Source organism: Quercus suber, unplaced genomic scaffold, assembly GCF_002906115.3.
Source record: "Quercus suber isolate HL8 unplaced genomic scaffold, Cork oak 2.0 scaffold_70, whole genome shotgun sequence".
NCBI classification, from domain to species: domain Eukaryota; kingdom Viridiplantae; phylum Streptophyta; class Magnoliopsida; order Fagales; family Fagaceae; genus Quercus; species Quercus suber.
This window is the reverse complement of record NW_027069535.1, coordinates 1,206,229-1,224,563: the sequence shown is the minus strand read 5'-3', so window position 1 is coordinate 1,224,563 and position 18,335 is coordinate 1,206,229. Positions and strand designations below refer to the sequence as shown.

At 31.4% G+C, this 18,335-nt stretch overlaps 2 protein-coding genes across 2 annotated transcripts in view; one reads left to right on the top strand and one right to left on the bottom strand.

Moving 5' to 3' along the window:
• LOC111996702 (branched-chain amino acid aminotransferase 1, mitochondrial) overlaps nt 1–18,335 on the bottom strand; it is a 38,286-nt gene that overhangs the window by 12,210 nt on the left and 7,741 nt on the right. The window lies entirely within an intron of this gene.
• On the top strand, nt 10,785–17,150 carry LOC111996703 (cationic peroxidase 1). The gene is made up of 4 exons (XM_024028702.2): nt 10,785–11,013; nt 12,105–12,296; nt 12,932–13,097; nt 16,519–17,150. Exons 1-4 carry the CDS (start codon nt 10,801–10,803, stop codon nt 16,905–16,907), a joined length of 960 nt encoding a protein of 319 aa, XP_023884470.1. The 5' UTR covers nt 10,785–10,800; the 3' UTR covers nt 16,908–17,150.

The following is an 18,335-nucleotide window of genomic DNA, read 5'->3' as shown; positions in this document are numbered from 1 at the left end:
GGTTTAAAAAAAAAAATTGATTATAACTCAGGCAAATTTGTTATAATCAGAAGTATCATTTTCTTTCCCATTTGGGATTAGCCATTTGTTTCTTATTTGGTATTGAAATTGTTCACTCTTGCAATCCACTTTATCTATCTGTCACAGATGAAAAGTGTATTGTTTGTAAGCCGAGCTAAAATAATGAAACATTTACAAAGATTTTGTTGCTTATCATTATGTAATAGTAGCCTTATCACACGGCTTTGCTTGTGCGATGAGGCTTTTGTTTTTTGGGTCTAATGTACGTGAGATTAGGAATTAATTAAATTGAAAATTTTAAAATAATAATAATAAATAAAAGAAACCGGTGAGTCTTTATAAAGTTAAATGGGGGGGGGGGGGGTAAAAGCCCAATATTATGTATTGGGCCTAGGGCCCTATTTGAAGATTATGGTGTGTCCGAAAAGAAGAAAATGACTAAGAAGAATTCCATGTGGGAGAGATACCTGGAAATGATCAAGGAGTATAGTCCGAAGAGGTCATCAGCAGTCCGAAGAGTGTATTCTCCTTGGATATAAAGAGCCTCGATCAAGCAAATATCTGGGAGGTTTAAGTGATCTTCCTAGCGATTCCAATGATAAGGATAAACTTCGGGCACGTATGGAGATGATAAGAACGGAGAAATATCTAAAAGAAAAGTTGCTACCACCGCATTTAATGCACTGCAGCAACTTTTCTGGCCACATTAATGTGGAGAAGACCTCTGAACAGTGCAATCTCAACTACCGCCACTCATGGAGAGCCGACGAAGATATCTAATGGGACGTGTACTCAAGTGAACGTTTAGATGAAGACAAGTGGACGATCAAGATAGTCTAAAAGAAAACTATATAAATGTAAAAGATCTCCCATAATAAGGGGATAGGAAATTAGGAAGAGAAGAGAAAGGGAAGGGTGACTGTAGCTCTGATAATTGTATTAATCTTTCAAACACTAATTTATCTCTTCGGACATCAATCTACTTGAATTTTGCATGTGTTTTACACTTGTTAATCCTTTTTAGTTTGTACGAGACGTTCCTCAGATCACTCAGCCTAACTCTTTCACTCACTCTCTACAAATTCATTGTTTTGGGCTCATTGGGCTCTTAATCCACATCTTTTGGGCTTGGGCTACAAATTAAGACCCTACAATATATATATATATATATATATATAAACCCTTTTGTGTTTTTTCATTTAAAATTAATTAATTAAAAAATAGGGGTATTTGAGAGAGTTTTAGAACTTGTGTGCAGATATTTTGTTATGCAAAATGGTGAAACCCAAATATAGATTATATATTTCAAGGCTATTGATTTAATTTGTATTGATTGGAACATCACTTTTATTGGGATATACTACTTATACCATTTTAATTATGCACTAATTGTAATAGAAGTTGTAAAATTGTTGTGTTATATACTTTTTGGCAAGTTTTTTTTTTTTTTAATAAGTTCTAGTCGTAGGGAAAGGAAAGTTCGAATTAATAACCAATGTATTATGAGATATATATGGAGAAATTATTATTTACACTGGGAGGACTGCTGATGATGTCCTCCCTGACCAATGAGATGACGTCATCTGTGCAAATGTATGTGTGAATTTCCTATTTAGCACAAGGAATAAAATTTAAAAATTACCAGATGATGTCACATTTGCATAAATAATAGTATTTTATTAGTTGAGAGGTTAGAGAGGACCAAGTCAGTAGTCCTCTTAGTGGACCTAATAATTTCTCGTATATATGGTTCCTGCTAATTAGTGATAATCAAAAGATTGATGTGTCCAATTCAAAGTCAAATATTGCCAACAAAGAGTCAAAACATATTGCCATAAAAGAGTCCAATTCAAATTCTAATACTTGCCAAACATAAATCAACCAATATGATTCTCTCCTCCATAGCACATCCCTTGACTTTAGCTAATTTTTTGTAATGGTAATTTGCTTTAATTGCAATCTCTACAATTTAGGGAAATTTGTTTATAATCTTTTAGTATTAATATAAAGCAGTATACACATTACTTGGAGTGGTTTTTCAACCTAACATAAACTTTGTATTCTCTATTCCTTTATGGTATCAGAGCTATATGTCCAACGACATTTAAAAAATAAACACAATTTTTTTTCCAGCTTTTCTCTTTTCTTTGCTTTAGCTAATTTCAATGGAATCCACCAATTCTTTAACTGGTGTCGTGGTACCCAGTCATTCAGGGTTCATGTCAATTAAACTAGACAGAACCAATTATCCTCTTTGGCTTGATCAGATTGTTCATTTTTTGAAGAGCAAGAGTTTGATGGGATTTGTAGATGGTACAAATCAATGTCCTCCAGAATTTAAATGTGACAAAGATGGTAAGGATACCACCGAAGTGGATCCATCTTATATTACTCGGCATCAATAGAATCAAATGATCCTTAGTTGGATCAATAATTCTCTCTCCCCACCAATGCTATTCACAGTGGATCCTTTCACATCATCATATGCAACCTGGTCCTCATTGTAGTGTATATGATTAATAGACTTCCAACTCGTGTCTTAAATTATCTCACTCCATATGCAAAGCTATTTCAAAAGTCTCCCACTTATGATAGTCTTCGAGTTTTTGGTTGTGCATGCTTTCCTTATTTACGACCCTACAAATAAGCTGCAATTTCATTCTAAACGATATGTGTTTTTGGATTACTCTCATAATCATCAAGGATATCGATGTCTTGATTCAAGCATTGGTCGTGTCTATTTATCCCGTCATGTTATTTTTTATGAGTCTTCATTCCCATTTGAAAGGACTATTAACACTATTTTTGCAGAGAAAGGCTCCTTGGAATCTTTGGTACCTAGCCTAGAAATGATTCAACTACCTCAACTACATACACCACCTTCTTGTTCTAGACCTCCACCCACTTCCCCTCCTATACCTCAAACTCCTCAAATGCCTACCCCACTAGGTTCTATTTCCTTCACACAAAGCTCTCCTCCTCATATTTCTAGCAACCATCTTGTAGGCTCTTCTCCTATGGCTTCTCATCCCAACCCCACTATACCACCTACTTCATCCCTCACAAATTCTACTCCAAATGCATCTTCCATTCCAAATCCATTACCACCTAATCCCACATCAAAAACTCTCCTAGAAAATTCCTCCCACTCCATGGTCACTAGAAGAAAAGATGGAATTTGCAAGCCCAATCCAAAATATGCAATGAATGTGGTATATGATTCTCATTTGATTAAACCCACTTGTTACAGCCAAGCGGTTAAACATGCAGAATGGCGTCAAGCTATAGGGGTAGAATTTAATGCCTTGCAACAGAATGGCACTTGGTCATTAGTCCCTCCTTGTTCAAATATGAACATATTGCCTAATAAGTGGGTGTTTAAAATCAACAAAAAATCTGATGGTATTATAAAGCGCTATAAAGCTCGTATTGTAGCAAATGGTGTTCATCAACAATAAGGTATTGATTATACAGAGACTTTTAGTTTGATTGTGAAACACTCCTCTATTCGCATTGTTCTTGTTTTAGCCATTCATAAAAAATGGCCTATCCGACAATTGAATGTTCAAAATGCATTTCTCCATGGCCTATTATTTGAGGAGGTGTATATGCATCAACCTTCTGGGTTCATTGATCCTAATTATCAACACCATGTTTGCAAGCTTCATAAGTCCCTCGATGGTTTAAAACAAGCTCCTCAACAATGGTTTCAGAGATTTTCTGATTATTCAGAGGAGCTCGGTTTTTGTGAGTCTAAGGCTAATTACTCCTTCTTCACATTTCGTAAGGGTGCTTTGATCATATTTTGCTTATTTATGTTAATGATATTTTGATCACAGGGAATAGTTCATCTCTTATTTCAAGCATATATAGAACCTTGGGAAACTTTTTTCTATGAAGGAGTTAGGTCCTTTGCATTTTTTCCTTGGTCTTGAGGCAATATATAGCTCTAGTGGTTTGTACCTAACTCAAACAAAATATACCATGGATCTATTACATCGCACAAAGTTTCAGGATGTCAAGCCTATTTCCTCTCCTGCTCACACTCTCTTGCTCACTTTGAACATAAATTGAGTCTTTATGATGGTGATCCTCTTCCTGATCCTATTGAATATCGAAGTGTTGTCAGGGCGTTACAATATTTGACACTCACTTGTCTGGATATCTCTTTGGCAATAAACCAAGTGTGTCAATTCATGCATCAACCTACAACAACTCACTAGATTGCTATCAAAAGAATATTGTGTTATTTGAAAAGCACTCCTGCTCATAGCCTCTTTTATGAACCTAGTTCTCTATGTTTAGAAGTCTATTCAAATGCTTATTATGCTGAAAACCCTGATGATCATCGCTCTACTGGTGGCTATTGTATTTATCTTATATATAATCCCATATCTTGGAGTTCCAAGAAACACCATACTGTATCTCGCTTAAGCATTGAAGCAGAATACTGTCAATTGGTATATACCACAACTAAGATTTCATGGCTTTGATCATTGTTCAAAGATTTGGATGTCTCTCTATCAACACCGCTTATTTGGTGTGACAATATTCGCTCTATCTCTTTAGCTTCAAACCCGGTGTTTCATGCTTGCACTAAACATTTGGAAGTAGATTACCATTATGTGTGTGATAAGGTTGTTCCCAAGGAGCTTAACGTTAGTTACATTTGTACTACAAATCAGGTGGTAGATGTTTCACTGAATGGCTTTCTTCTGCCTGCTTCAAATTATTGACAAACAAGCTTATGGCATGCTCTTGTCCCCTTAGCTTGTGGGAGTGTGATAATTAGAAGATTGATGTGTCCAATTCAAAGTCAAATATTGCCAGCAATGAGTCCAAACATATTGATATAAAAGAGTCCAATTCAAATTCTAATACTTGTCAAACATATATCAGCCAATATCACTCCCATGATTATCTCCCCCCCTAGCACATCCCTTGACTTTAGCTTTTCTGTAATTGTAATTTGTTGTAATTATAATCTCTACAATTTAGGGAAGTTAGTCTATAATCTTTTAGTATTAATACAAAATAGTATACACCTTACTGGGTATGGTTTTTCAACTCAACATAAACTTTGTATTCTCTATTCCTTTAATTAGTACTAACCAAAACACTTTCCTTCATCAATATCTTGTCTCTACTACTAGCTCTATATGTGAAGCAACTGATGTGGCCACCTAAGGCCCCCAGTAGAAAAAATGCCCAAAATTTTAACCAATAGGGTTTTTTTAATATTATAATAGTATTAATTAAGTTCAAATATTAGCCAATAAATAAAATAAATTTTTTTATCAAATGAAAAACAAGAGAAAAAATGTTATGCTCACAACTTTTTTACAACATTTTCAGAATAAATTCTAAGTGATAGATTGTTACAAGGTATTATTGACGACAAAAAATTAATTTCAGTGATGAGTTCAAATTATAACCAATAACAAATTAACACCTATGACTTATTGTGAAAATATTATGAATGTAGCACATCTAAAAAAAAGAGCAATACAAAAAAAAAAAAATAAATAAAATAATTCACTCCATTTTTCACAAGTTGAGTTAACAAACTTTTACTAGTTTTTATCGAAGTTCACCACTAACATCAATTTTTTAGTTACTGCTATCAATATGTCACATCAACAGGTGTGAAAAGTTGTCTATAGAATTTCAAAAAAATCTACATGGTTTATGTTAATTAGAAGTAATTTTGCATCTAAAACACGATAATATAGTATAAGTAATATTTAATTTTTTTTAAAATCTTATTTAATTATATGAAAGGCCTCAATTTCAGCTTTCGCCTTAGGCCCCCAAATACATTAAATCGCCCCTGCTTGTCTCTTGTGACATTTTGTTTTTACGATATCTTCGGCCAACCATGTCACTCTCTTATGGTCATTGGAGTTGTTGCCGACAATCCACTATTCGTCGTTGTCCATTGTTATTGTCAATGTTTGTCTTACATGCATATGCAATCCTTGAGCCACCGTCCTTCTGTTGTTATACTTTAGTCACTGGTGCATTGTCCTCTAGCCACAATAGTCATCTTTTGGCCTCCACCAGCATTAATTAATAGTTGTCATTTACTATGATCTTGGGCATTTCAAATTTTCAATTCATGTCAAGCTCAACCCATTCTACATCTGATTTGGTCATTTATGGCCATTGGTTAATTTCTTTCAGGAACTTACAATTCAAACTCATGACATCTTCAAACTTTCATCTTGAATTTGAGAGGGGATATTCGAATATATTAAGATGTTATTATAACTATGTAGACCGTAGGTTTGTAGAATCCTATGAACTACCATGGTTTTTAGGGTTATCATTCTAACTCTATTGTATTTCTATATTACCTTACATTCAATTTATTGTAAGCTACAATTCAAAATAGTTACAATCTAGCTGTTGGGTTTTTTTTCTTAATATGAACGTTGGTCATCAAACCAAAACACTTTTACTCTCTTATTTATGCTTTGTCTCTACATTATTTTATTCTCTTCTTTTTATATTAAAAAATAACTTCACATTACATCAGCCGTTCTTAGAAGTTCAAAGAAGTTTCTTTCTATATCATTTTATTTTCTTCTTTTTGTTTTAACAAAAAACTTAACATTACACCACCCGCTATTAAGGCATCCAAGAAGTCAGGCATATACTCCAGCCAAATAATTTCATTGTTTATATTTCCCACCAATCTAGCCAATCCGCTTGCAATTCTATTACTGTCTGGCAGTGGATTGGTGATACCCCATTTCCTAAGTACTCATTAGTCTATTTTTTAATGATTTTTTTTTTTTTTTTTTTTTTTTTTTTTTGAGGAGGCCAAAATGTTTGACAAATCTTGCAGCAGGTCTAGTTGTACTTGTACCGCCCCATCCTATAACCCTCTCTATCTGTGTGGCTGAATGAGAGGGGACCATTTCCTACTAAAATTGAGAAAAATTTTAGAAAAAGAATGAATGAAAAAATAGCACACCACCAACAAATAGATTAAATAGCAATGAAATCATATTATGACATATACACATTTATAAACATATTTTTTTGGCACTTACTATTACTGCACATACATTATTATACATGTACATCATTCATTTCATGGGTTAAACGTGAATATACTTAAAAAAAAGTGAATATTACGTGTGAAATTATAGATATGGCATATATGTGCGGAGTGTACATTAACAAATGTGTAAAATTATTTTTTATTTTACTTTTGGTTTAAAAAAAAAAAATTCATTATAACTCAGGAAAATTTGTTATAATCAGAAGTATCATTTTCTTTCCCATTTGGGATTAGCCTTTTGTTTCTTATTTCGTATTGAAATTGTTCACTCTTGCAATCCACTTTATCTATCTGTCACAGATGAAAAGTGTATTGTTTGTAAGTCGAGCTAAAATAATGAAACATTTACAAAGATTTTGTTGCTTATCATTATGTAATAGTAGCCTTATCACACGGCTTTACTTGTGCAATGAGGCCTTTTTTTTTTTTTTTTGGGTCTAATGTACGTGAGATTAGGAATTAATTAAACTGAAAATTTTAAAATAATAATAATAAATAAAAGAAACCAGTGAGTCTTTATAGAGTTAAGAAATTAAAAAAAAAATTGAAAAAAAAAATTGGAACGTGATCTTGAGGGAAATATCAAAGTGGACTAAAAAGTTGTTTTTTTTTTTTTTTTAAATTTAATTTTTGGATAAGTTTGTTTTAAAAAATGGATTAGTAAGAGCGTATTCTATTTTGTAAGCATTTTACGTGGAATTGGAGATATATTTTTACTGAGTTGTCCTAAAGTTTTGTCTTTATTAAACGTCTAAGGGTATTTCTGAGCCACATCAAAGTCCAGTTCAAAAAGGAGAATTCTATTATAGATAGTATAGGTAGATAAAGAAAAGAACCTAAAACCCCCAAATGGAAAACATTTTTGCTGTTGTTGTTGGTTTTTTTGCATAACACATGGGCTTGACTGAATTTTCTCAAAATAATATAATAACACGTACGAGGGCTTTTCCTTTTTATTTTTCTAAGAGAAAAGGTGAGCTTTTTATTCATTTTTGACTGGGTTATCTACTGCTAGTACATTTAGCAATAAAGTTTCCTCAATCCATACTTCTTCATCTCAATCCATTGTGCATGTCTCGATCAACATCGCACCAAATTTTTTTTTTTAATTTGTTTTAAATTTTTAAATGGCAAGAGACAATTGCATGGCTTAGATTCAACGCATTAGCCTTATGAAGTTGAAATTTGCCTTTTTTTTTTTTTTTTGGGTCTAATGTACGTGAGATTAGGAATTAATTAAACTGAAAATTTTAAAATAATAATAATAAATAAAAGAAACCAGTGAGTCTTTATAGAGTTAAGAAATTAAAAAAAAAATTGAAAAAAAAAATTGGAACGTGATCTTGAGGGAAATATCAAAGTGGACTAAAAAGTTGTTTTTTTTTTTTTTTTAAATTTAATTTTTGGATAAGTTTGTTTTAAAAAATGGATTAGTAAGAGCGTATTCTATTTTGTAAGCATTTTACGTGGAATTGGAGATATATTTTTACTGAGTTGTCCTAAAGTTTTGTCTTTATTAAACGTCTAAGGGTATTTCTGAGCCACATCAAAGTCCAGTTCAAAAAGGAGAATTCTATTATAGATAGTATAGGTAGATAAAGAAAAGAACCTAAAACCCCCAAATGGAAAACATTTTTGCTGTTGTTGTTGGTTTTTTTGCATAACACATGGGCTTGACTGAATTTTCTCAAAATAATATAATAACACGTACGAGGGCTTTTCCTTTTTATTTTTCTAAGAGAAAAGGTGAGCTTTTTATTCATTTTTGACTGGGTTATCTACTGCTAGTACATTTAGCAATAAAGTTTCCTCAATCCATACTTCTTCATCTCAATCCATTGTGCATGTCTCGATCAACATCGCACCAAATTTTTTTTTTTAATTTGTTTTAAATTTTTAAATGGCAAGAGACAATTGCATGGCTTAGATTCAACGCATTAGCCTTATGAAGTTGAAATTTCTAGGCATGAGAATAGACTTTTAGAAACTACAAATCACCCACTAGGCCACCGTTTTGTCTGATAGTAGGTGGTAAGATTTGGCAATTTGGAACGATAACAGATTCCTACGAGCCAATTTGAAGGAATATTATCTTACATTCAACATCAGCTTATACCAAAAATCCCTGCTGTTGAAACTGCTTTGGCTGGACGTGTTTTAGAGATTGATTAATTACGAGCTTGGAAAATTCCAGGGTAGAACTAGAACCATGCCTTTTAAGAATCTCTATAAATCCCATGCCTTTTTTTTTTCCTTATCCTTTGAATTATCTGTGTGTCCAGCATCTTTTTACAACTAATTCAATTATTATCAGTCATTTTCTCTCTTTCTCTTAGTTCTTTTTAATGTTTCAATAATTTCAAGCCAGAGGAGTAATGGAAGTATGACGTATATAGCCGGCGTGCCATTGCGTACACAGTCCGTCGATGTTGATGCACAAACTTTGACATTCTCTGAAGCTTTTTTATGAATTGTATTGAGCTTTCTAATTCAGTATTTTTGTGAAGTTCTTTACATGTGAAGTAGCAGTGACTACTAGTGTTCAAATTTCCTCACCCAAGAAAAAAAAAATGTGCCGATAATTTTTGTAACTTACACTAGTGTTAAAATCTACATATCTCCTTCACTTGTTGTAACAATTTATTAAAAAAATAGGTGTATTAGCTTTATATATATATATATATATTATTGTATGAAATAAACAAACTCTAAAAAGATACATTTTTATAACAAAAATATAATGTTTGATGTATTATATTTGTATAAAAATACTCCAATATTTAACTACAATTTTATCCCATTATAATTATTTATTGTCGAAGTTGTGCCAATACCATTATCACAATATATATATATAGTAAATAATTCCGTGTTTTAATTTATAGCAAACGGATGTTATTTTTTTCTTGAAAATTCAACCAAAATTGAAATATATATATATATATAGATACACACACAACTCACTTAATTAATGCCCCTAAAGTAGTTGGTTTTTTTATAATATCTTATGAAATTACATGAAAATTCTATAATTGTGTTACTAAATTGAATACACACTTTTTCAATTCTGTGTTTATTTTTTTTAATAGCAATCATATGTTTATTTTTTTTTTATAGCAATCATCTGTTTATTTTGCTTGAAAACTCGACCAAAAATGAAAAAAAAAATGTATATTAAATATATTAAGTAATTTATATACTTTTTATAATTTCTTACGAAATTATATAAGATGCTACTATAAATTGGAACTAATGAGAGAGAGATTATCCTACATATACCTTATTTTAGTCTAGAATAATTGATTTGAAAACTCATAATAAACTGGTATGTATTTTTTTCTCCAAAAAAAAAAAAAAAAACTCGTATGTATTTATATTTCTTTTTTTTTTTCTTCGTTTATGTCTTTTATATATATTTATATATATTAAATCTTAAATAAAATGAAACTCATATTTTTGTCCATTTCCCACTATTTATGATATTGAGAAATCCTTGTCACTTCATGCACTTTCTTTTAACCTCTACCAAAAACCATTTTCGTTAAATGCAAAAGAGGTTGACTGGATACCCTTCTGTACTCCACAATATTTACATAAATTATTTTTTTTAAGAAAGAAAAATGGTTTCACTACTGCAGCACTAATGGCTATAAATATCAGTAGGATTTAACCAGTTATGAGGTATAAAGTTTTCTTGTTTTAGTAAAGTAATGGCTTTATTTTCCTCCTCTATTCTCTCTTTTTCTACTTTATTCTTGTTTATGTTGGGAATAGCTTCTGCTCAGCTATCATCCAACTTCTATTCGAGTTCTTGCCCTACGGCTCTCTCTATAATTCGAGGCACAGTAAACACTGCAGTGTCCAAAGAGAAACGTATGGGGGCCTCGTTACTCCGCCTCCATTTCCATGATTGCTTTGTCAATGCAAGTCTTATATCATTTTTATTTTTAATTCCTATCTTTTAGCTTTCATCTTTAACCCACCACAATGTGTTCCAAAAGACTATATATATATATATATATATGTATGTATGTATGTATATTTACCTTACATATATAATAATTTGTCCTTCTTCTATTATTATTATTTTCTTAATTTAGAAATATTTTATTTAGAATTGTTCGAGCACCTAACTATTCCCTCGATTATGTGTAATTCCCTCCCCCATCTCATACACACCCCCAAGTTATTATGAGATGAAATCCCTTGAGGGTAATCCCAAAATACTAGCTAAAAGTTTTGAATTCAAAACTTTATAAATATCATGAGGCTTTAGGATTAGAAACTACTAAATCAACTCATTGTATTAATCACATTTATTGTCGCATTATTTGTACGTCTTTTTAAATAAAATTTGTAATTATTTTACTATTTTCTATTTTAATTTAAATCTACACACATACACATATATAAGGTAGTAATTTCACTTATTGTATACCATCAATCACTAATTATTCTTTCTTTTGAGAATCCAACTCAAAAGAAAAAAATATTACTCCATACCTATGTTTTATACATAGTTATAACTATTTAAATTATCTTTCACGTTTTGACACTAACTTATTTTGAATAACTTTCTCAAAAAAATAAAATAAAACTTATTTTGAATAAAAATGGTAAATTATTGTTCTTCCAAAAACTTAATTCAGAACTGGGTAAATTTAATCATAATTCCAATACATTTCTTCACATGGGTTTTTTTTTTTTTTTTTTTTTTTTTTTCTTATTAAATGGAACCTAACATGTGTGATTTTCAGCTTTAAATAAAAAGTAGAGTAAAAATCATGTTCAAACTTAAAACCACCTATTTTTGATATCATGATAAATTACTAATTGTCATATATATATATATATATAACCGAATGTTTTAAAAGAAAGATTTATCTTTAAGCACCCATATAAAATTCCATTTCATTCGTTGGTAATTTTTCCATTAATCCATTCCAATGTTTTATAAACTAGTACTATATATATATATATATATATATTAATAATATTATGATGTTGTAAACAGGGTTGTGATGCATCTGTGTTGTTGGATGACACCATCAATTTCACAGGAGAGAAGACCGCGATGCCCAATGCCAACTCATTGAGAGGATATGAGGTGATTGACACCATTAAATCTCAACTTGAAAAGCAATGCCCAGGAGTTGTATCTTGTGCTGATATTTTAGCTGTTGCAGCTCGTGATTCTGTTGTTAAAGTAAGCTATCATCAAAATCTCTTACTACTATCATATATTTTCATTCAAAAATCAGAAAAACAATCATTCGTAAAAACTAGTATATCATTGCAAATACATAGCAATTAGAAATGTAAGATTAATTATCCCTTTTAATGGCTAGTTTGGATGGAGGGGGGGAGGATGAGTAGAGTAGAGTTGGCCGAAAATAATTTATGGCCAACTCTACTCTAAGCTCCCACCATCCAAACTGACCATAACTGTCCCATTATAAGTTTCGTTCTATTGTCTTTTAGTTTGGAAGTTGCAATTTCTACTCTTGAGGTAACCCTAGCAAAGATATGGATATTAATATCTATATATATATCAAAAGATATTTATTATGGAACGGACACTATAAATTCAAATTTATCGTATTCATAAAATAAAATAAAATAAGTTTAAAGAATAAAAATATTGGCAAGCAGCTTTAATTTACATTCAAAAAAAGAAAAAAAAAATGTAATTCTTCGTATTAAAAATTGTGAGTAAATAAATTTTTAATATTGTTAATGACTAGGCCATACCGATTAATTGGTCTATGGTATATATTTTTCCCCTTAATTAATTACCTTTCTTATTGTTATCTTTTCTTTTGTTGTGTATGGTTACTTCAGTTGGGTGGCACTACATGGACCGTTCCATTAGGCAGAAGAGATGCAACCACAGCCAGTTTTGTTGATGCCAACAAAAACCTCCCTTCCCCCTCCTTAAATCTTAGCGATCTTATATCTGCATTCCGCAAAAAGGGTTTTACTGCTCCAGAAATGGTGACTCTCTCAGGTAACAACAAATTTAGATGCACAAAATTTTTAACAATTGTTGATATGATTTGTTATAAGGGGTGGCAAATGGGCGGGTTGGGTCATAAATGGGTTGGGTGTGTAATTACCCATTTATCCATTTATAACCCGTTTATATATAAATTAATTATCCATTACCAACCCAACCCATTTAATTAGTAACCCACCCATTTAACCCAATATAACCCAAATACTTCTAAAACTACTTGAATACCCTATTGACCTCCAAAATTACCAAAATACCCTTAAATACCTAAAATGATACAAATACTCCCTACACTTTCAAAATTACCAATATACCCTTGGACATCCAAAATTATCCCCAAAATCTTTAAAATGAACAAAATACCCATGAAACCTCTAAAATGACCAAAATACCCCTGATATCTCTAAAATCACCATACATGCTTAAAAACCACTAAAATGACCAAAATACCCCCAAAAACCAAAAAAAATGACCAAAATACCCCCAAAACCTTAAAATTACCAAAATACCCCAAAACCTAAAAAATTACCAAAATACCCCCAAAACCCAAAAAATGACCAAAATACCTCAAAAACCTAAAAATGACCAAAATAACCCCCAAACCTAAAAAAATGACCAAAATACACCCGAAACCTAAAAAATTACCAAAATACCTTGAAACCTAAAAAATTATTGAAATACCCCCAAACCTAAAAAATGACCAAAATAACCCAAAACCCAAAAAATGACCAAAATACCCCGAAACCTGAAAATGACCAAAATACCCCAAAACCTAAAAAATGACCAAAATACCCCTAAAACCCAAAAAATGACCAAAATACCCCAAAACTAAAAATGACCAAAATACCCCCAAAACCTAAAAAACGACCAAAATACCCCGAAACCTTAAAAAATTACTAAAATACCTTGAAACCTAAAAAATTATCGAAATACCCCCAAAACCTAAAAATGACCAAAATAACCCCAAAACCCAAAAAATGAACAAAATACCCCGAAACTCAAAAAATGACCAAAATACTTCCAAAACCCAAAAATGACCAAAGTATCCCCCAAAACCCAAAAAATGACCAAAATACCCCGAAACCTAAAAATGACCAAAATAATTCCAAAACCCAAAAAATGACCAAAATACCCCCGAAACTCAAAAAATGACCAAAATACTCTCGAAACGTAAAAATGACCAAAATGCCTCCGAAACCTAAAACGACCAAAATACCCCCCAAAACCCAAAAATGACTGAAATACCTCCGAAACTCAAAAAATACGAAAATACCCCGAACCCAAGAAATGACCAAAATACCCTCAAAATCTAAAAATGACCAAAATACCCCCGAAACCTAAAAAATTACCAAAATACTTCTGAACCCTAGAAATTTACTGAAATAACCCAAAAATCTAAAAATTATTGAAATAACCCTAAAACTAAAAGATGACATAAATGCTCTCGTAACCTAAAAAAATGACTAAAATACCCTTAGAATCTAAAAGATGATCAAAACAACCCCAAAACCTAAACAATTACCAAAATTCCCTCAAAACCTAAAAATTACTGAAATTCCCTCGAAACCTATAAAATGACCAAAGACTCTTAGAACCTTTAATTTGTCAAAAATATTCTCGAAACGTCCAAAATACCCTAAACCTCAATTTTGGTAATTTTAGATGTTTTGGTGTATTTTGGTCATCTTACATGTTTAGCAGTATTTTGGTCATAATTTGGTTTCAAGGTTTTTATTGATCATTTTTTTTTTAGGTTTTGGCGCTTATTTTGGTCATTTTTTAGGTTTTTGGGGTATTTCGATAAATTTTTAGGTTTCAGGTATTTTGTAATTTTTTTAGTTTTGGGGGTATTTCAATTATTTTTAGGTTTTGAGTATTTTTCATTTTTTAGGTTTAGGAGTATTTTGGTAATTTTTTAGTTTATGGTGTATTTGGTAATTTTTAGGTTTAGGGGGTATTTCGATCATTTTTTTAGGTTTTTGTATTTGGTCATTGTTTTATATTTGGAGTTATTTTAGTCATTTTATAGGTCTTGGTGTATTTCAATCATTTTTAGGTTTCAGGGTATTTTGGTAATTTTTTAGGTTTCAAGGGTATTTCGGTCATTTTTTATGTTTTTGGGGTATTTTGGTCATTTTTTAGTTTTAGGGGGTATTTTAGTCCTTTTTAGGTTTCAGGGCATTTCGGTATCTTTAAGTTTAGGGGGTATTTTGGAAATTTTATGGGTTTGGGAGGTATTCAATCATTATTTAGGTTACAGAGTAATTTGGTAATTTTTTCAGGTTTCGGGGGTATTTAGTCATTTATAGGTTTCAGAGGTTTTTGGTCATTTTTTTGGTTGTCGGGAGTATTTGTCATTTTTGGGTTTTGGAGGTAATTTTGGTAATTTTTTGGATTTTGGGGTATTTTGGTCATTTTAAGGTTTTGGGGGTATTTTGGTCATTTTAGGTTTGGGGTATTTTGTTCATTTTTTAGGTTTTGGTTATTTTGTCATTTTTGATTTCAGGGGTATTTTGGTTCATTTTTTGGTAATTTTTAAGTTTTTGGGTGATTTTGGTAATTTTCAGGTTTTGGAAGTATTTCGGTCATTTTTGGGTGTTTAGAGATTTTTGGTCATTTTTGGATTTTAGGGTATTTTGTAATTTTTAGGTTTTGAGGGTATTTGGTCATTTTTTGAGTTTGAGGTATTTTGTCATATTTAGTTTCGGGGGTATTTTGGTCATTTTTTGGGTTTTGAGGGTATTTTGGTCATTTCTAGATTTTGGGGGTATTTTGTTCATTTTTTAGGTTTTGGGGGTATTTTGGTCATTTGTTGGGTTTTGGGGGTATTTTGGTCGTTTTTTGGGTTTCATGGGGTATTTTGGTAATTTTTTGGATTTTGGGAGTATTTTGGTCTTTTATAAGGCTTCAGGAGTATTTTGGTCATTTTATAGAAATTTAGATTTTATGTTGTTTATTTAAATTTTAGATGGGTTTAGTGGGTATTAGTGGATTTATCCATTTAGACCCATCTAATTAAATAACCAAATGGGTCTTTACCCATTTAACCCAAATATTAAATGGGTTGGGTTAAGACTTATCCAAATAAGGTGAGTAATTGGTGGGTTCATGGATATGGGTAAAAATTGCCACCCCTAGTTATAATTTTTTTTTTTTGAAAGTGTTGGTTCATAATACAATCTGATACAATCTGTTATAATTGGTTCATAATAAAAGTGTTGTCAATAGTAGGTCAATTCGTCCATGTAAAAGTAATATTGTTGTGTTTTTAACATTGTCCCTTCGTTAAAACTTAAAACATAACTTTTTATCCCACCTCTCTCTTTACAATTGCATTTTTGGGTGTATGAATTTTTACCAAATTATAACAAATGTACTCTTTTTTTTAACTTCTCTTTTGTTTTTTTCTTTGTAGGAGGGCACACCATAGGTCAAGTACAATGCAAAGTAATTCGGGATCGTATCTATAATGAGACTAATATAGATCCAAACTTTGCGGCATCAATAAAGAAAAACTGCCCTAGACCAGTCGGAGTCGGAGATACTAATTTATCTTCTCTTGACCAAACTACTAGAGTTTTTGATAACACTTATTTCAAGGATTTAGTGAACAAAAAGGGCCTTATGCACTCAGATCAACAGCTATTCAATGGTGGCTCCACAAATTCCCGAGTGAACACCTATAGCCAGAACTCAGCAAAGTTCTTCTCTGATTTTGGGTGTGCCATGATAAAAATGGGAAATCTCAGCCCACTTACTGGCTCAAAAGGAGAGATCAGAACCAATTGCCGGAAGACTAATTGATATTAAGAAACTTTTTTATTTATATAACTACTTTTAGTTATTACACATGGTTAAAAAATAAATGTGACCGATCATGATTAGTCTCCATATCCGAACTCACAATTTGGTTGAGATTAAGGATTTGATTATTATTGGTTGTTCTGTACATGTGTGTAAAATTAGGTCCACTTGTAACTTTATAAAAGTATAAAGTTACCCAAAAAAGAACTAATAAAGTGGATTGCTCCATATTTGTCTTCTATATATGTGGGTTTTTTTTTTTTTTTTTTTTTTTTTTTTTTTTTTTTTTTTCAAGTTAATTTTTACTTCNTGTTGATACGATCTGTTATAATTGGTCCATAATAAAAATGTTGTTGGTAGTCAGTCAATCCATCCATGTAAAAGTAATATTGTTGTGTTTTTGACGTTGTCCCTTAGTTAAAACATAAAACATAACTTTTTATCCCACCTCTCTCATTACAATTGCTTTTTTGGGTGTATGAATTTTCACCAAATTATAACAAATGTACTCTTTTTTTTAACTTCTCTTTTGTGTTTTTTCTTTGTAGGAGGGCACACCATAGGTCAAGTAAAATGCAGTATAATTCGGCCTCGTATCTATAATGAGACTAATATAGATTCAAACTTTGCGGCATCAATAAAGAAAAACTGCCCGAGTACAGGCGGAGATACTAATTTATCTCCTCTTGACCAAACTGCTGGAGTTTTTGATAACACTTATTTCAAGGATTTAGTGAACAAAAAGGGCCTTATGCACTCAGATCAACAGCTCTTCAATGGTGGCTCCACAGATTCCCAAGTGAACACCTATAGCCAAAACTCAGCAAAGTTCTTCTCTGATTTTGGGAGTGCCATGATAAAAATGGGAAACCTCAGTCCACTTACTGGCTCAAAAGGAGAGATCAGAACCAATTGCAGGAAGACTAATTGATATTAAGAAACTTTTTTTATTTATATTACTTTTAGTTATTACACATGGTTAAAAAATACATGGGACCGATTATGATTAGTCTCTATACCTAACCGCACAATTTTGGTTGGGATTAAGGATTAACTGTTATTGGTTGTTCTATACATGTGTCTAAAACTAAGTCCACTTGTAACTTTATAAAAGTATAAAGTTACCCAAAAAAGAATTAATAAAGTGGATTGCTCAATATTTGTCTTCTATATATGTTGTTTTTTTTTTTTTATTGCTATTTTTTTTTTTCTTACAAGTGAATTTTGACTCGAAGAGAAGGGGAAATGAAAATATGGTTCAAATTAAATTTAAATGAATCAATTCAAGTCAAATTAACTTTTACAAATCAAAAGTATATTAATCTTAATTACATAACATTTTGTATATTTTGGATCTATAAAATAAAATATATAAACTAAAAATGGAGACTCAGTGGGAGATTTGATGGATTTGCAAAGGCTCACGTG

Excerpts from the sequence above, each read along its gene's own strand:
- LOC111996703 (XM_024028702.2), top strand. The coding sequence starts at position 10,801 with ATGGCTTTATTTTCCTCCTCTATTCTCTCTTTTTCTACTTTATTCTTG. Across the intron at positions 11,014-12,104 it reads TCCATGATTGCTTTGTCAAT|GGTTGTGATGCATCTGTGTT; the intron begins GCAAGTCTTATA and ends TGTTGTAAACAG. Across the intron at positions 13,098-16,518 it reads AGAAATGGTGACTCTCTCAG|GAGGGCACACCATAGGTCAA; the intron begins GTAACAACAAAT and ends TTTTCTTTGTAG.